This window comes from Sardina pilchardus, chromosome 24 (genome assembly GCF_963854185.1).
Source record: "Sardina pilchardus chromosome 24, fSarPil1.1, whole genome shotgun sequence".
NCBI classification, from domain to species: Eukaryota; Metazoa; Chordata; class Actinopteri; order Clupeiformes; family Clupeidae; genus Sardina; species Sardina pilchardus.
The window spans coordinates 862,018-882,017 of record NC_085017.1 but is presented as its reverse complement, the minus strand read 5'-3'; the positions used below and the strand labels follow the sequence as shown (position 1 = coordinate 882,017).

The following is a 20,000-nucleotide window of genomic DNA, read 5'->3' as shown; positions in this document are numbered from 1 at the left end:
ATACAAGAACTCATGCTGCTCATGGCTGGAGGGCTATTGATTTACGCTTGGGTTTGTTTATTTGTGTGTTTGTTTTTGTTTATTTTCTTTTCACGGGTCACTGGAATGTGATCATTTTGGGGGAATTTGAATTTGTTTACATAGATAAATAGATGAAGTTTGCTTAGCCTCTTTCTGTTTAATTTGGCAGGCGGTGTGAGTTGGAATCAAAAACGCCTGTGAAACTACACACACACACACACACACACACACACACACACACACACACACACACTATAAGACAATGGAATTGCAAAGCAATAGAATTTCCGAGGTACACTCTCATACTTGTGTGTCCGTGCAGTACAATGAGGTTGATTTATGTTTCCCAGACATGGCTCATGTCACACACACACACACACACACACACACACACACACACACACACACACACAGATATCGACTAGCACTACAGTTGCTGACATACATTAACCATTGTCTGCATATGTCCACAATAAATCTTCCAGCGCGGTCTGCTGCAGTTCCTCAAAGCTCATTTATAATAAGCCAGACGTTGTCAACAATGTCTGTTTCTTGTGCCTTTGTAGTAGAATCTCAAAATAGCTGTACATTGTCTGCTCTCGCAACTATGCAGTCAGGTAGGGACAATGTCACTGTCTGGCATAGATACAGTTAGCTATCAATGGCAATGGGCGATCAGACGCCAGGAAATGCTTACAGAACAGCACAGTTGCGAATATTTCAGATGTCCAACAACGGTATACAGAGTCAAATCCATAAACATTGTTGTGAATGTTCATTTGTCTGCAGGATAGAGCAACTCAGGTTGTGGTTCACCTCACAGTTTAGTGTTTAGTAGCACTTTCTTCACCACAAACTCATCACCTCTGAATGATGACCCCCCCCAACCACCACGACCCCTGACCTTTGCACTCTGCTTTGCACCACTTCCTGTAGTTTTAGCTTTGTTTTCTATCTCATCTTCCACTTTATCCATCAGTTATGCGTACTGGATGCAACTGCAAGTCAAACGGCATAAGTGGATAAGAAAATGGACCCGCAAATGTCATTATCAGGACACCAACTCTTTGTTTCTCTTCCTTTTTTTCTTTATTTGTGTTATTCTTTCTTTCTTTTTCTTTCCTCTTCCTTATGTTGTTTTTCACAGAAAAGAGCTAAGAAACTTGAGGGGGAAACTCTTTATGTCAGACATAGCAATTTAATGTTGGAGGTTGGTATAAAGGCCCTGGAGTGGGCTACTCTCTTTGCTCTTTGACTGTTAGTCACCGCATGCCGTCTCGATCGCTCTGTCGCTCTATCGTTCTATCGTTCTATCTCTCACTCTCTCTGGCGTGCGCGCGTGGGCAGCCATGCATGCTGGAGGTCTTGGCTCTTTGCTCATTGAAATTTTTTTCTTCTTCTTCTCATTCTTAATTTTTCGATCTGCTTCTTTTTGTTTGTTTGTTTGTTGTTGTTTTTTTCTCATAGCTTAACCCCAAAGGCTTGGCATGCACTATTTACCTCTCTGATTTTAATGCAAGTACTCACTTCACTGTGTTTTGATGTAAACATAAACATCTTTGGTTTGATCTGTGGCCATTTTGGGTAAATATATGATTGGGAATGGAGGACTATCTTCCTGTTGCCAAGCGGTCTTGGACTGTGTTTTGGTTCTTCTAAAAGGTTAATGTTTGAAGGAGATGTCTAATGCTTACTCTGACCTTGAAGTTCAAATCCATGAAGATTTTCAATATTCAGCTTTAAAATATGAAACAGTTTCTCTGAAGAAGACCAAGATATGTGTGATCTTTGATGTGACCACCAGAGTAATGCAGTCTTATGTGTGCTGTATGTGAGTCGGTAATTGTCAAAATTGCAGACAATGTACAGCAACACACACACACATGGTCAGCCTTCCCAGTCATGTATTTACTCAGAATTAACACCATCATCAGTGCAATGATGCCGCTGTCCTCCATCATCATTGTGAAGTCATCCATTGGCCGCACTCCCTTTCAATCACCATGGACACCTGTCATTGGAACAAAGAGGGAGGACACACCCACCATAGGAATAGTCCCGCCCACCCATGTTCATGCCGTCTTAACACTTGTGGCCCTTTTGCGCTCATGTCCTGTTGGAACATCCAAAGTCAACATGTGTGTGTGTGGTTTGACATTTGACCTTTGACCTAACCGTAACCTCCCCCTGCCTCCATACACATTATTGGTCATCGGTCTCTTGGTCATCATCATCCCCTCTACTGGAGTGGCAGTGGAGCTGAGTGGCGTTGGCTAACGCAGTGCCCAGGGTGGAGGGAGAGACCAGTATGGACTCCTGCCTCACTCACTCACTCACTCACTCACTCACCCACCTCTCGTTCAGTTCAGTCAGCCGTCTGTGAAATGGTCATGTCACTTCCTGGTTGACACTTTCTCAACTTTCTCATTCAAACATTTAGAAGTCCAGTTACGTGTTAACTTGATTATTCATGTTCAGAATGAATAAGTAATGATATGATATTACATTCTAATATAATATTAAATAATGATATATTGTATCATAACATAGTTATTCATTCCCAGCACTCTAGTTCCCAACTTAAGTTTCAGAATCTGGTAGGACTAGCCTGCAGATCAGACACTGTGTATCAACGGCAGCACCAGTCTACCCTTAGCAAAAGACCACATTAAGGATTAATTGAGGACATATTGGGCCCAACTGTGACTTCTGAAGGTCCTGCCTCGGGGGGCCTGTGGACAGGAAGGAATGGATTGGCGCAGCACAAGACTGTTTCACAGATGGCAGTGAACGGGACGAGGCAGATGTTCTATGTACCAGCCAGACAGTGGAGTTACTTTGAGTTCTCCTCCAAGCTCTCCTCTCTCCTCTTATGTCCTCTCTCTCTCTCTCTCTCTCTTTCTCATGTTTTTCTCTCTCATGCTCGGCTCTCAGTGGCTGTGTGAGCGTTGATTACACTCCAGCTCCAAGATGTCCTCTAATGAATAATCAACAGCCTGGAGAGTTGAGCATCTTTCTTCCCTCCTTCTCCCTCTCTCCCTCTCTCTCTCTCATTTGTAGTGTCCAATTAGGGAACATCACCATTCCTCCTCTAAGGCGTCAAATGTTCTTAAAGCCTCAGGATGAGGAAGGCGAAGAGGGAGGTGGGTGGGTGGGTGGGGTGATTGGGCCTGGAGAGGACACACAGCAGCAGCCCTAGAGTAAAAAGGGAGGGGAGATGGGAGAAGTAAAGAGCAGTGAACACGTGCTGGCTCCTCCTTAGATGAAGAGAAGAGTGGAAATGGAGAGATTTGGAATTAAGAGCAGAGAGAGGAAAAGAGAGATTCATGAACGCAAACTATATTGGCCACAAAAACTTGAATAGAGAGAGAGAAAGAGAGGAAAAGAGATTTATGAACACAAACCATATTGGCCACAAAACTTCAGTAGAGAGAGAGATGGGCAAGATTAGTGAGGAACATAGATCACAGCAGAGAAGTCTGAGAAGAGATTTAAGAGCTTCCCCCACCATGAGACACTAACTGTGTGGACCTCAGAGAGAGAGAGAGACAGAGGATAGAAGAGTGTGAAAGACAGAGGGGACTGGAGGAGAGGCACCACAAGAAAGGGTAGAAGCAGATTATTTAAGATATGAACACTCTTGCACAAGTGAGAACAGTAGCTGTTTGGAGCACAGTTGTAGAGGGGAGTTAATAGAGAGGGACACCAACATGGGAGACGACCAAAGACACGCTTTTATTTGGAGAGAAGGCGGAGAGGAGAGCTTTGAGGACATATTTTGTCTGGCTGGTCCACAGAACATCCCCAGAGACCGGCTTTGGTCTCTGGCTTTCTCTTTGTGTGTGTGTGTGTGTGTGTGTGTGTGTGTGTGTGTGTGTGTGTGTGTGCGCGCGCCTCATGATGAAACTGTTCCCCTGTGTAGCGCCACTAACCAGAGACAGCATCCTAACTCCATCCTCATCTGCAGTGAGACGTGTGAGCTGAGCTGTGCTGAGTGTTATGGCGACGGGGAGATAACGACCTCTTCTCTTCTTCATCCCCTCCCACTCTGGGCCTGGCTCCTCTTCCTCCCTTCTCCTCCACTTCTCGCTCTGTCTTTCTCCATTGCATCTCTCCATCTTTTTCTCCCTCTCTCTCTCTCTCTCTCTCTCTCTCTCTCTCTGTGGTCATCTCTCTCTCTCATCTCCCCCCGGGCTCTGTGTCTCTTTTATGTGCTTCTGTCCTCTGTCGCCTTTCATTCCCTGCATGTGTTTCTTATCTTCTCTCTTTTTATGTTCATCCCTCACTTTCTCCCTTTCCTCTTTTCTTGCTCTCTGATCGCTTCTTTCCATCCACTCTCTTTCACATCTGCCTCTTCCCTCCATTCTCTCCTCCTCCATTGCATCCTGCACATCTCCCTCTGCTCCCTCTCTTTGTGCGTGTGTATGTCTCTCTCTCCCTATCTCTTTTCCTCCCTCTCTCCCACTATCTCTCCATCTCTCTCCCCTCTGTCCATCTTTCTTATTCCCCCTCTCCTTCCCCCCTTTCTCTCTCTCTCTCTATCCCTCTTTCTCTGGTCCTCTCTCCTCTCTCTCTTGGCCTTCTCTCTTTCTGTCTCTCTCTCTCCTTTCTCTCTCTCTCTCTATCTCTCTATCTAATCCTCCCTCTTTTCTCTGGGCATCTCTCTCTTTTCCCTCCTCTCTCGGCCTTCTCTCTTCTCTCTATCCTCTCTCCTCCCTTCCTCTCTCTCTCCCTCTCTCCATGTGTGTGTGCGTGTCCCAGGATGTGGAGAAGACCCAGTCGGAGATCATGCGTCACCACACCAGCATCAGTGAGCTCAAGCGCAGCTTCATGGAGTCGGTGCCGGAGCCGCGGCCCAGCGAGTGGGACAAGCGCCTGTCCACCCACTCGCCCTTCCGCACCGCCAGCATCAACGGCCAGCTGCAGCCGGCCGCCGACGGGGTGAGTGGAGCCATCGCACCGCACCGCGCCGCACACACACACACACACACACACACACTCTTACAGACACACACACAGTTATGCACACTCTCACAGACACACACACACACAGTTACGCACACTCTTACAGACACACACACACACACACACACACACACACACACACACACACACACAGTTACACACACACTTACAGACACATACACACACACACACACAGTTATACACACTCTCTCTCTCACACACACACACACACACACACACAGTTATTCACACTCTCACAGACACACACATCCACACACAGTTACGCACACTCTTACAGACACATACACACACACGCACACACACACACACACACACACACACAGTTACGCACACTCTAACAGACACACACATACACACACAGTTATGCACACTCTCACAGACACACACAAACTCCCACAGTCAGAGATAAACACACGCACACACACACACACTGCATTGACAGTGCTGACAGGGTAAGGGAGACACTGAGTCTCACTGCTCCCGCATTCCTCCTACTCTTTACCAGTCAGTACCTGCTGGCCCACACACACGCACACACACACAGTTGGCCCCAGTCTCCTTTCCTCTCTCTCCAGAGTTCAAAGGTTAACTTACTCAAGTGGTGCCAGTGTCAGCAAGTGTCACAAACACTACTAGGTCTTATTTAGATTTATTTAGTTATTTGTTTTCTCATGGAGTTTGCTGTGCTTGTTGTAACTGCTTGTTTCGTACTTCCCATTGCCCTAAATCAATCATTGTGTCACCTCAAATTAGGATAGCTGAGACACTGTACTACCCCACATCCATCATTGTGAAGTACCTGTGTCAGGTCACACTGTGGCTAAATCAGCCTGGGTAGCTGCCTGCCAGTAAGAGCCACTGGGTTTATGATGCACCGTTTACCTGACCGCACTGACCAGCCAGTGCCACAAGGGGGCGCTAAAGCTGAAGCAGGTCATGCTTCTCTGTCACGTCTCGATTGCTTAGAGTCAGTGCTCGCTGCAGGGCAAAAAATTCACTGCCGAGACAAATGATTTGCTGTGCCTCCGTGCGTGAGACTATTTAAGTGGAGAATTCCGGACGTATTTCTGCTTATCCGTGAAGTCATGAAATATCACATGTGGCATACTTGCCCTATTCGTGAAGTCAATAAATATTGCACAGGGCTTGTTGTTTCAGTCTGTACCCTTGATTGCAGTTCTGATAAAGCTATTTTTGTAGTTATCTCTTCATTTGAAGCACAATCTGTTTGCTGTGTAGCCTACAGTCAGACTGTGGGCATAAATGACCTGAGGTATTTTTAGGAGAGGAAGCTGTGTATGTTTTCTAGATGGTAAATGAAGAGCTCAGATCTGTAAGAGGATCATATCTGGGTTGAAAGAAGTTCCCTGATGAGATCAAAACATGTGAAAGCCTTGCATTTGCATTGTGCTGACGAATTCCAGGCCTCATACTGTGTGTGTGTGCGTGTGCGTGTGCGTGTGCGTGTGCGTGTGCGTGTGCGTGTGCGTGTGCGTGTGCGTGTGCGCGTGTGCGTGCGTGAGTGCGTGCGTGCGTGCGTGCGTGCGTGCGTGCGTGCGAGTGTCTGTGTATGATTGTGTGTATGTGTGTGTGTGAGAGCGAGAGAATATCTTAGGTATTTTAAGCAGAGTGTGTTTATTAGTGAACTTGATATATCAATGTGTAAAGTGTGTGTGTGTGTGTGTGTGTGTGTGTGTGTGTGTGTGTGTGTGTGTGTGTGTGTGCGCATACACAGGTGAGATCATCAACCCACTCTCCCTCCTACAGAGCAGTGGGTGGTGTGTCCGAGGTAAACCCACTCTAATCTGGTCTCTACTGCTTGTGGCTGCTGTACCTAAGACAGAAACCAGTAATAGCATCCACCCAAATAGTAGCTAACTTTGGGCCAGATCTGGGGGCTGTAGGCCCACTACAAAGCAAGGTTACTGGCTTACTCAGGCAACTTCAGGGGATATTCCAAGTATGTGATTTAATGATAAACCTGGGCAATTAACACAGAGTAAGTGGTAAATCTCCTACAACAAGAGCCCTATGGCATTGTTTTGTTAGGCGAATGAAGTCATACAGCTCTTCTATTAGAAGGTTTACCACTTACTCTGAGTTTGCCAGGTTTGTCACTAACCCACGTACTTGCAATACCCCCCACTGATCTCAAAACAACTGGTCACTTTTTAAACAAAAGTAAAGGTGCCTGGTGCAGTTATTATAAGGCCTAAGTATACTTCCACAGATGTGGTCTACACATTCACATTTGTCATGTTGTTGATTCATATGACCTTTCCACGTGTTTGTGTTTGTATGGATCTTGCATACTGCCTGTGCAAAACTAGATGTGTAGTACAACGCCGGTCCATTAGATAGAAAATACACACAGATACGCATGACCATGTGGCCGTATAGCATAGCCGTACGAGCAGAAGTATACGGGTCACTTTAGAGGTCAGTAGTTGCTCCTGCAGTTACCTGGATAAGCTAGTAACCTCGCTTCACAGTACAGCCCTCCAGCCTAAACGAGGGGTCACACTCTCGTCAGATCAGGGCCAGTGCAGGGCCCAATCCTGTGCAGAGTCAGCTACTATCTGGCAACCCAACCAGAGATCCAAACGTGTATGGTGTTTCTTTATGGCTGTAAAGAATGGAGGGTGCCATAGTGTGTGTGTATGGTTGGTTGGCAGGGTTTGGAGGCTTGGCCATGGCTTGGACAGACATCACACAAGGCAGTGTCACTTCCTCATTGAGCTGCACTGCCTGGCCTGGCTGTCCATACAGAATGTGCCCCTGAGATAAGAGCCCGCCCCCTTTCTGCTGTTTCTGCTCTTTAAATGGCTGCTGCCAGCTTGGATCTTCTGCTTCGTCTGCCAATCGCATGGCTCAATTTGATTTTCTCTGTTTAATAGTGACTGTTAAGTTTGTTTTATTTTTAATCACAAAGCGAATCTGCATGCATTATTATTAACAATCAATGACTATGATCAAATGATCATACTGGAAAAGACAAAGCTAAGAATGAAAATAAAAAAATTGAAAAAATGAATGAAGGAACGGAAGGAGAGAAAACAACCAAAACTGACCCCTGGTCCTCCTTTTCATGTCATTGTCTGTCCCCCTTTTCCTTCTCCCTACGTCTTGTCCTTCCACTGGTTGTCTGAATGTTTTGTGTTCCTCTCTCTCTCTCTCTCTCTCCCCTTAATTCTCTCTTCACTCTTTTTGACCTTCTCTTTGCCTTCCTCTTTCTCTATCTTAAATTTCTTTTCATCTCTCCTGTTGTTCTTCTCCCTCTTCTACTTCTATCTTATTTCTTATCCTTCTTCTTCTTCATCTTGTTCTTCTTCTATCCTGTTTCTTCTTCTACCTCTTCTTCGTCTTCTTCTTCTATCCTATTTCTTCTTCTTCTTCTTTGTCTTCTTCTTCTTCTTCTTCTTCTAATCTAAGTCCCGTCCTGTCTCTCAGTCACTTCCATGCTCGCCCCCTCGGCCCCCCTCCCCAATTGCTGTGGTGTGTGAAGAAGATTCTGGAAAGGCCCCGACCTCTCGGGCATCAGTCATTGAGACTTTTAAAACACAGTTCCACTCACAGACCTGAGACCATTTCCCTCATCATATCACACACAGGAACACGCTCACTCATCCATATACAAACACACACAGACTTTAGTGAATTTGAATATATGAATTTACATATTTTAATCAACACACACACACACACACACACACACACACACATGCCATTATTTGGCAGATGTACAGTTTTGTCACTGGCACAGTCACACTTGAGCACACATGCACACCTCTAACAGTCACCAGTTTTATCCTGTATGATAAAGATAATACGGCTCGCACACACAGCCAACAACCCCAAACATTCTCACTAGTTCCCTTTCTTGTCTTTGCACTGAAATATTTAAAGAAGCGCCCATTATGGCAAAACAGAAGAGCACATGATACACAACAACACACATGCTAACTAAGGACCTTACCTTTAGTAGTTTACTGCCCAAAGAAAACATTGACTGATGTTGTGAGACTTACACCATTTCAGACCAGTTGTAATCCAGCTCCAAACCAGATCCAAACCATCTTTAATCCAGATCTAGACCAGATCAGAGCAATTTTCAATCAAACTTCAAATCCAATCAAAACCAACTGTAATCCAGATCTTGACCAGATTCAAACAAGATCCAAACAATCTGTAATCCAAATTCAAACCCAATCTGAACCAATTGTAATCCAGATCCAGACCAGCTGCATCATCAGATGTGGTATCAGAGAGGAGAATAAACCTCATCCAGTGGTCGGGCCAGCCCAAACCCAGTGGGTTTTTATGGCATTTCTTTACCCTCGGTGTTAAAAGACGTTGCACTGCCAATTGGGTTTGCACTACAGGCTCAGTCTGCCAGAAGAAAATGCCTTTGCCAGGATGTTCTGTTATAGTTTAATGTGCCATAAAAACTTCCCCAGAGCTGAGCTGCGCTAGGCTGCGCTGTACTGCTGCTGAAACAGGTGGGGGGAGTAGAGGAGTGGGGGGTTCGGTCTGGTCCTGCCACACAAAACTGTTGTCCCTTCCTCATTCAAAAGAACTGCCCCCCCCAACACACACACATACATACACACACCCAAGCCAGGAGCTGGAGTTCAGACACTAACTGATGAAACACTTTTTTAAGCGAAGCTTTACATCACAAGCTTTATAAGACCTTTCCACACCTCCTCCTACTCTCCCATACCCTCCCACTTTCTTCTCTTTCTCCTCCTCCTCTCGCCTTCCATCCCTCCATCTGTCTCTCCACGTCTGTTCATTGTCTCTCTGTCTCTCTTGGTCTCCCGTTGCCGGGCGCAGCGAGGGAGGCGTGGCTTGTTGCCGAGGAGCGGAGAGCAGGTAAGGGTCAGGTGGGGACCCGCCCCAGGTGGGCCACCTCTTCCCCACGAGCTGGTGGAGGTTGAGGAGGAGGATGAGGAAGATTATGAGGATGACAGTGATTACGACGATGATGACTACGATGACGATGGGTATTATTACGAAGACGACAGTGGGGAGGAGCTGTTGTCAAGACGTCACACCATCAGGGTGTCCATCCCAGTGCCTGACTGGGAGGTGGAGAGGCACGTCTCGCCTTGTCTGATGTATCCCATAATGCTACAGCAGCCACGTGTTTCCTTCTTGTTGTCTGGCCTGCTGGTGATGGCCCTCACCATGTGGTGGCTCATCTTTCTATGACACTCAAAGCAGCCAATCAGGCAAAGACTCAGACACCTCTCATCCCACCTATTCCATCTTCAAAGCCAATCAGAGGCCACTGTCAAACTGCTTCCTCTATTCACAGACTCCCAGAGCCAACCAGAGTCACTTTTAGCCTTCTTCCTTCATTCCCAGAGCCAATTAGAACTGTTCTGGGCTTGTCTCACCATCTCTCACCCGAGGATCATCACTTACCAGGACTCCTCCTAATGCACACAGACTTACATTGGGGACGGCTGAGGACAATCTGGGATATTTCTCCCAACGCCTCTGACTAGCTCATCTATGGAGCTGCAGAGAGCACCTCTTTATCAGGATATTTTTTGAACTATTTTACAAAGAATAGACTATTTTCTTCACTGGATAATTTGACCAAAAGAGTTTGACTGTATGGAGAAGAAAAAAAACAATGATCACACATATTATGCTCTCTTCCTTTTCCCAAGTGGAATCTTTGGCAGCAGGAAAATTGTTATCTTTCTTGGTCATACCAGAACTGTGTCAGTCGCACGACACACACATCATAGAATCACATAAATCTCAAAGAGTGGGTGGACAGAAGCAGAACAGATCTGGACCTGTTTTGGGGAGGCTACACTGGGCACAGAACTGAAGCATTCAGTTTGTGTTGTGTCCACTGCAACAATTAGGTTCCATTGTAATCAGTGGAACAGACTACAGCAGACATGGTAGCAGCAGGTACATCTTCTAAAACAATTTTTAGACTCCACGAACTGTCTGCTTCAGTTGCGAACCTGGTGTGGCCCGAGTGAGATCCAAGCCAGATGCTTCCCAGAGCCAGCTGATGACAGGGATATTGTCTCACCCACTCACAGACATAGAGCTACTGCTGCACTCAACTGCATGACCACTGTGTTTTAGGTTCAGGCATGGACAAGGCTGCCCCTTTAGGACCCACTCTCTCAAAGAACTACAAACAAAGAAAAGAAAAACTACAAATGCTTATTTGAGTTACATCGTTTTCCTGTTGGACTTGAATGGCCTTAAACCTGCCTCTGATGTACCTGGTTACCTGTTTACCTGTTTACCTGTAGTTTAACACTGGCCAATGCCTGTCTCTGAACAGGGCCCACTTGTATTAGTGCCACTTAGACCCGTTTTTTCAACTTGCTTTCACTTTGCATTGTGGGTTGTTAGTATCAGCTGTGTCACTATACTGTAGTGAATCACAGATGGAAAGATGGAAAGAGTAGGAGAGAGAGAGTGAGAGAGAGAGAGAGAGAAAAAAAGAACAGCGAAAAAAGAATCTGCTGGAGAGGTGATGTGAGAAGCTTTGGAATAAATTAGACTCGCTGGAACACATTGCACACAACGTGTGAAGTGTGAATCATGAAGTTGGGTGAAACAAAAACAACAACAAAAAAAACAGCCAAAAAAACAAATGAGGGTTGTAAACGGCTTTGTATGGGTTTACTTCGGGGGTGGTGATGTCAGCTGTCAACACATAGATATGCACTCTGCAGTGCAACGTGCAATGAGCACACACAAACGCACACACACACTCACTCACTCACTCAAATGCATACACACATAGCCACACACACACACACACACACACAGACTTGCAAATGGCTTTTTAGTTGTTTGCCATAAGCTATTTAGACAGATACATATGAATTAAAATCTAGCGTTCAGGGATGGTGGATTTACATTATTTGAGGATTATACTGCGAAGCCTCTCCAGGATTCAGTCTGCTGTTTGAAAATAAAGTCCAAAACACTTGTATACACATACCATTTGTTTACTCACTTACAGTAGAATACCTACAACATTAGGAGCACTTTTGAGCATCTCTTCCACTGGTGTTCTTTAGTTTTTAACGCTCTATTCAGAGTGACAGAGAGATGGGTCTGGCTTCATTGTGATGCTAGGGTAATACAGTTTTTTTGGAGCTGTCAATTATTTCTTTCCTGCTCCTCTGTGGGAGATAAGAATTAATCCAAAACAACATTTTGTGTCTCTATTTGCCCTTTCTTGGTGCAAACCATAGAAGTAATCTCTCTCGGGGGAGTACTACTGTGGTGGCTCTCCCACTCGTTTCCAGTCCGTCTCTGCTGTCTTATGCTGAATTAGAACCGCAAGGCTCTAAAAATAAACTGAAAAAAAGAGAAGTGAAGCGTTCTACCTGCTTTCCCCCCCATGGTGTGTGTTCAGGCTCCACCTGAAGATAATTGTCCGTCTAGGGAAAGGAGGTGACCTGATCGTTAGTGGTCTTAACTTCTTGACATAGCATAGGCCCCTTAGCATGACCCACTTTGTTTGGACATCATGAAGAGGTTGGTGTGAATATTGCCAAAGGCCACTAAGCCTTCTCAGCCCAGCAGATAGAGTACACGTGTGATCGATCCGTCTGGTCTGGGTGAAGCGTGAGGATGTGAGGTGGTCAGTGTGAAATTGCTCTCTGAAATGCCTCAATTCTGGAGTGGTTGGAGGTCCTGTCAAGCTTCAGGTCCACTACGCTGTCGATGCCATCGATTGGTCTCGTTTGTTTCTTTTGTTTCGCATTTCTCAAGCTGTCAGACAGTGTATTGTTTTTTTTGTCCAGTGCACTCAATTAGTGGTACTCACTTTTGCCCCTTCCACAGAAAATACGACAATACATCGTAACGTTAGGCCATGAAAAAAGTTTCTCTGGGTTCGGCTGTTAGATCTGCTAGCCAACTTGGTTGTTGCGCATACCTTATTCTACTGCTGTATAATCAGAGCCTGTCTGCACATTTCCTTCACCCATTCCCTAATTAGAAATCCTATCAGAATTGCACTATTGCATTCTAGTGTGTGCTGCACCCCTTGTATTTTTTTGGGACGAAAATTGCTCTGCGAGAGGCAAAGTACCTTCCAGGCCTTCTAATTAAGCACGCTGCCTCACAGACAAGCCTGGGGAGAGAGGCTCTCAGCAGCGAAACAACACGTCCAGTGGCACGCCGGCTGTCTCGCCCCTCAGTTCTCCTCGTCCTCTCGCTCCGTGATATCAGGAGCCGCTGAAAATATTGCGTCTATTGACTTAGGGGGGTGTCAGAACGTGCTCAAATCAAATTTCACTTCCTCTTGGCTTCACGCCCAGAGATGAAAAGATAAAAATAAAAAAAGTTGCAGAGAGAGAAAGAAAATTGAAGAAATGAAAGTGATTTATAACGGCTGTGATTTGCATAATCTGCATATCTAAGTCGGAGCGAGTGGGGGGCGCGCAATAATTGCCTGATGAGGAGGGGGTGCCAGTGGGGAGGCCTAGAGGCTTGATGCGGATGTCTGCAGCCCAAGCGACCCCCCCCCCCCCCCCCCACACACACACACACACACACACACACACACACACACACTAATAACCCCCCTCTCCGAAACCCTTTGCAGTGTTAGACACAGTCGTATCCCTGGGGAGAGGGAAGATTAGGCCTATCATCAAGACACAGTAGTCACTCATATTGTTGTTTGGACATAGTTGTCATTTCCTTGCAATTTTAGGATTAGTAAACTACCTCTGCTATGGGATAAAGATTTATTTTCTGTTTATTTTTCAAAAACGTTCAAGCGTTTACCTAGTGGAGCAAAGGAGGGAGGGAGGGAGGGAAGGAGAGAAAAGTAACCGCACACAACTGGCATCCATTTCCTTGCCACTCTCTTAAACGAAATGGGAATAATGAAAGGAGAGTGCTTTATTGCAGAAGGTTTTATGGAGTAAGTATTCCCTTATGTCTGTAAATCTTTGCCAAAATATTAAAAGCCATTTATGAGAGCAGAGCATCGTTTTTCACCTTTAGCACATCTCACTGATTGCTTGCCTTAAGTACCCCCCGGAAAAGGTTAATGATAATATTGTTAAGTTAGCCATCAGGAGGGTTGTGATCAGTGATCTCCTGGCTCTGACGTAAGACACAGGTGGGTGGAGAGGGTGGGGGACTACAAAAGAAAAACAAGATGGCTCCTCTCACTTAGCTTTCCTGACTCCTCTCTCGCAGTCCCCTGTGGTGAAGACTCAGACAATCACCATCTCTGATGTCACCAACTCCCTCTGCAGGGAGGTGGCCACCAAAGAGGTCCCCATCGTGCATACCGAAACTAAGACCATTACATACGAAGCTGCGCAGGTGAGGGGCATGCTGGGAATTGTAGTCGTATTTACTGATAAGGAATCTGGTCTTAGTCTATGGTAGATTCTAGCCTCGTGGGACCAAGAGTAACTTAAATATTACATGACTTAAAAACATAGTCTGGAGACAACTCATTGAAATTGTGGACCTGAAGCACTCAAGAAGCAAATGCAACAAGGCTACACCTTTAGAGTTTTCCAAGAGTTTAGAACCCAACCTTTCAAATTTCCATCATCCTTTCAATCCTCCTTTGACACCACCTTTCGAAGGCATTTGGGTTATTTCAGAAAATCCAAATGCTGTTCATGCTGTCATTGTTTCCACAGGTTCTAAGTCCACATTTTTCTGTGGTTCTCTCCAGATGTATTCCTCTGATGAGTGTGATGTCATATCCAACAATTTCTTGACAACTCTGTGAAAATGAACAGCTGTCAAAACCTGGCAATCAATTCTAAAACCACTTACACAACAACTTTTTTGCCATTTTCAGTTATTCTGTTCAGGAAAGGACAGACATATTTTGACAGCTGTTCATTTTCATCAGATTGTCTTACGATGTGACTGTGTGTTGTGATTTACCGTCATTAACTGATCCAATTAGGTCAATCTCGTCTTGCTGGTTTCTGAAGCTTGGAGGCAGCTCCCGTTTGAAAATATTGATTGAGCTCTGAGTGGAGGACTGTGGGACATGTAGTGCATTTGACCTTTTGAACTCTGGTTGGCTCCTTGTTTCTGATTACACTGCGTTCCATTTCACTCCCTTGAAGTCAACAACAGATGCGGTGGCTGAGAGGGAATCTGGGATGCTTTTGAGCGCGCAAACCATCACCTCGGAGACCATCAGCACCACCACCACCACCCAGATCACCAAGGTGAGCCCCACCCGTCAGACAACCACACCCAGGCCCAACTCGGATCGGCTCAGATTCCCTCTTTATAGAGCCATTAGCATTTAGAGTGAGGCATAGGCGACAACAGGTCTGCAACTGAAACGCCCTGTTCGCGGAACATATGGATAGTTTCAGAAGACTGGTCTTATTTCTTTGAATGTGCACACCACTATCACGTCTGGTGTTGCCAGTTTCATTGATGATGGTGCTTCAGATCTTCAGTCACATGCCCGGTGTAGTCACTATGGGTGACACGGTTCATGGAAAAATTCCGAACCTTCGGTTTGCTTGTCTGGGTTTGGGGCATGTGCGCATTGTACAGTGTGTGGAGTGCTGCTGGTCATGTGTAGAAATGGCAAGTGGGAGAGATAATGTAAGCAGCCCAGAGTTGGAGGATGTGCCAGCGTCACATAAGTCTGGTGTCTGGAGTTTGGATCTAATTTGACCTATGATGGTGGGAAGAAAACGGTAGATAGAACTGTGACTATATGCAAGCAATGAACAACACATATTCATTATGCTAGTTATGCTCATGTGTGCAGACGAGACGTGTAGTAGGCTGATAATAATTCATTTTACTGTAAGGTAATAACCCCAGATCTCAAAAGCCCTCGAAAGTGAAATGATATTCAAATGAGTGTTGGGTCCTCACATGGGTCCTCTTTGAGAGAAACTAGGGGAGCATTCAAATTCGGCAGAGACAGGAGAGAAAGTGTGCATTTAAACGACTTATGTGTTATGTGGTAGCCTAGAAGCAGTCTTGCATAGCTCTCGTAGCTATGCTACAGTATGTGTAGAAATCAAATATTATTTCAAATTTCAGTCAGTTTTCATGTGCTAAAAAGGAACAAAAGTTCCTGTAGATGGCAATAACACATTCTACCTTTTTGCCAAATAAATGAAAAGCATGTTGAAATCGTCAATGCCTTCAGTCTTACTGCATCAAAATCTCACCTTTCCTCAGAGACGGTCTCAATGATGGGCTTAAAGCCAAGTCAAATTAAATTAAATTAAATGAGAAAAAAAGATATATTATATGCTGAAGTATGGCCTTTCTGAAGTGTTAAAGATTAAAAGGAAAAAAAAAAACAAGAACCGTACAGAGCTGAAAACCATGACCCTAAAACCATGATACAAACTGAACCGTTTGAAAAAGGAAACATCTCTGTTTTTAATAATACCACGCTATGTGTGGACATGGCCTAAATCAAGTTTTGGGATTGATCCATAAAGTGCCACTTTAAAGCCCCTTGGCAACTGTAAGCACCCTATCATACATCTGCAGACCACATGTTTCCCTAACGAGGCCTCTCTAATTAAGACAGACGAATGGCAGCACTGTTAACAGCCTGTTAGTTGAAACCCTCATTGTCTTTTGACGTACCAATGAAAAGGACATGCTGTACCACTAAATCACAATGTAAACGATTCGCCCTTATGGGCTGTTTATGCTTGTATTGTTTTTTCCCCCACTTCTATTTTACTTCCTGTCCTGTCCTCCTCTTCTCCTCAATCTTTCTTTTCTGTCTGTCCCTGTGTATCTGTCCGTTCTGTTTCGCACTTCAAGCAGACTGTGAAGGGAGGGATTTCGGAGACCCGCATTGAGAAGCGGATCGTCATCACCGGGGACACAGAGATTGATCACGATAAGGTACAGCACCGCATTGGCAAAGCTCTAAACATCCGGAGAGTGTATGATTGGAAGCTGCTTGCTGGCCACAGCCTTCTACAGGCTGAAGCTGTGTGTGTGGTGTGTGTGTGTGTGTGTGTGTGTGTGTGTGTGTGTGTGTGTGTGTGTGTGTGTGTGTGTGTGTGTGTGTGTGTGTGTGTGTGTGTGTGTGAGCGCACTGAAGATTTGATAGGGCAGCTGAACGAGCTGAACTCTTCACCTTTGTCATAACATGAGAGCTGCAGAGTCAGAGCTGGGCTGATTTAGTGGATCACTGGCGACGTGTGCACCAGCTGGACAGGATGCTGTAGTTTGCTCTGGAGGGCAAGAACTCGTCCACTGTTGGAGTGAGGGCCCAGTTGTTTTTCTTGGCTTCCTCTGTAACAGCAAGGATGTACAGTATTATTATTACAGTATTGTTGTACAACCTACACATAATACTACTACTGCAGAATAATGTTTTTGCCTCTGCCCCCCTCTCTCAACTTCTCTTCTCTTTCTCTTTCTCTTTCTCTTTCTCTTTCTCTTTCTCTTTCTCTTTCTCTTTCTCTTTCTCTCTCTTTCTCTTTCTCTTTCTCTCTCCTTCCTTCTTCTCACTCACTCACTCCCTCCCTCTCTCTTTCTTTCTCTCCCCCCCCACCCTCTCCCTCTCTCTCTCTCTCTGTCTCTCTCTCTCTCTCTCTCAGGCTCTGGCCCGGGCCATAAAGGAGGCGAAGGAGCAGCACCCTGACATGGCCGTGACCAAAGTGGTAGTGCACCAGGAGACAGAGATCACCCCTGAGTAAGAGCCTCAGGTTAGACACTGTGTGTGTCCCCTCCCCTCCTCCTCCTCCTCAACCACTCTCCTACTCCTCTGCTTTCTACCCCTCCTCCTCCATATTCTCTTCTTCCTTCTCCTCAACCACCCTCCTCCTCTTCCTCCTCCTCCTTATTCCCCTCTTCCTCCTCTTCCTCAACCACTCTCCTCCTCTCTGTTCTCTCTCCTACTGATCCTTGTCTCTATGTTTGCCTGGACTAGAACATCAAGCACCTGGAACATCAAAGTTCTCTATGCATACGTTCTCTATGTCCCACTTACGGTCTAGGAAGGTCTTCTCTCCCTCTTTATCCCTTCTGTCTAAATACCCCCCCCCCCCCTCTCTCTTTTCCCAGCCTCACACATACAGTTCTTTCAGTTCATCCTTTTTTTCCTGTCTTTGTCTTCCCCCACTCCTCCTTTCTCTCATCCTCTTGTTCACCCCCCTCTGTGAGTGTCTCCCTTTCTTCCCCTCTCTCTTGTCTCTATTCACTCGTTCTCTGTCTTCTCTGCCCACTTCTCTATCTCTGGTTCCCCCATGGACGTGAGAGATTATTTGCCTTACACGGCGCTAGACACTACCTGACCCCCATGACTGCCCGCCGAGCGGATCACTGACTAATCCCCCATGAGGACGCTGTGCTATTCCCACCAGACCGCCTGGCAGCAGCTCATGAAAGCCTTAGACAGTGTGTGTGTGTGTGTGTGTGTGTGTGTGTGTGTGTGTGTGTGTGTGTGTGTGTGTGTGTGTGTGTGTGTGTGTGTGTGTGTGTGTGTGTGTGTGTGTGTGTGTGTGTGTGTGTGTGTGTGTGTGTGTGTGTGTGTGTCTGTGTGTCTGTGTGTGTGTGTGTCCGTGTGTGTTTGGACTATACCCTGCGGGAGTCTATGTAAGAGCTATAGGCTGTGCAAGTTTGCATTAAGCCTATAGACAAGAAAAGTTTGTGTTAGAACTACACTCCCTGGGAATCTGCATTAGCACTATACCCTATGGGTGTCTGTGTGAGAGCTATACACTAAATGTGTCTGTTACAGTATATGCTATAAGAGAGTGTGTCTTAAAGGGATAATCCGGAGTGAAATGCACTTTAGATCAATTTTTCATACGAGTACATACGTTGAGTTGACACCAAAATCATGTCATTCGAATGTATTTTGAGAAAGTTCGAGCTCACCGTTTTTAGCCAAAACTCGTTAGCCTGGAAGTGACGCGGGCATGTCCTTTCGCCGCTACAAAACGCTATTTTTATACCTCTTCTACTGTTCCAACCAACACTACACTTACGTGGTAGTGAGTAGAGGGTCCCTAAAGCCAAACCGAAGTATCCCCACGTCTTTATGTGGTTGGATAGAGAGTCCAGAACGAATTTAATCGAGTCAGTACCTTTCCGGAAATGTCGCTACTGCAGCTAGCAACGTTTTAACAACACTTTATTAACATTTCCGGAAAGGTACGGACTCGATTAAATTCGAGTCCGTGTGTTGTTTTCTAACACATGATTTTGGTGTCAACTCAACGTATGTACTCCCAATAGTCCGAAAAATTGATCTAAAGTGCATTTCACTCCGGATTATCCCTTTAAAGCTATAGCATAAAAAAGTCCATATACCCCTTAGGGTACAACATAAGTTATGTGTTTGATATAAAAGTGTGTTTGTGAACTATACTCTAAATGGGTGTGTATTTATTTGATGTCCTATAAACCTATATAGAGCTTGTGTTAGTCCTGAGGGCAGAAAGAGTCTTTAGTAGGTATCAGTAGTGGAGTGGTAATAGGGAGAATAAGTCGGCTGGTTACATTTTGAGGCCGCACTGATTACTGTGATCTTGAAAGGGCGTGGTATGGCTGTTCTGTACTGCACTCTCCTGTAGCCTGGACTGTGTGATTGGCAGGCCCTCTGTCCCTCCCCGTGGCCTCTCCCCACAGCCCTGGCGATAACGTGCTAACAACTATGATGGGCTGACATGCAGCTTGTGAGATGCGTATGGGATTTACACAGACTCCCGTCAGGAGCTCTGAGCTTGGAGCCTCCTGCTAATATGTAGTGTCCCACTGAGGCACCGTGGACTGGACACTGACGCCCACATGAGCCCGGCGCACTCCGCTCTCCACATTCCATTACTAAGACAGCAACTCTGAGCACCAGCGCGGGTGGCGGCAGAGTGCAATGCTGGTGTGTTGAGCTCTGTTGAGAACAATGGAATCTAATGAATTAAATGTCAAGTGCCAAGTGCGCCACACTCATGTCGGTGCCGGTGAACGTAGCCCTTAAGAGTTTCTGTCATTCTTTATTT

At 45.7% G+C, this 20,000-nt stretch overlaps 1 protein-coding gene across 7 annotated transcripts in view; it reads left to right on the top strand.

Annotated features, from left to right (window-relative positions):
- epb41a (erythrocyte membrane protein band 4.1a) overlaps window positions 1-20,000 on the top strand; it is a 68,924-nt gene that overhangs the window by 44,876 nt on the left and 4,048 nt on the right. For 2 of the 7 annotated variants that reach the window (XM_062529004.1, XM_062528999.1), the window contains 6 exons: window positions 1,169-1,231; window positions 4,783-4,962; window positions 14,221-14,349; window positions 15,120-15,224; window positions 16,810-16,893; window positions 17,598-17,692. In XM_062529004.1, coding sequence (XP_062384988.1) covers window positions 1,169-1,231; window positions 4,783-4,962; window positions 14,221-14,349; window positions 15,120-15,224; window positions 16,810-16,893; window positions 17,598-17,692 — 656 coding nt within the window. Of the gene's footprint in view, window positions 1-1,168; window positions 1,232-4,782; window positions 4,963-14,220; window positions 14,350-15,119; window positions 15,225-16,809; window positions 16,894-17,597; window positions 17,706-20,000 lie in introns of all 7 variants that reach the window. The other 5 variants (XM_062529000.1, XM_062529002.1, XM_062529001.1 and 2 more) reach the window with 5 other exon arrangements.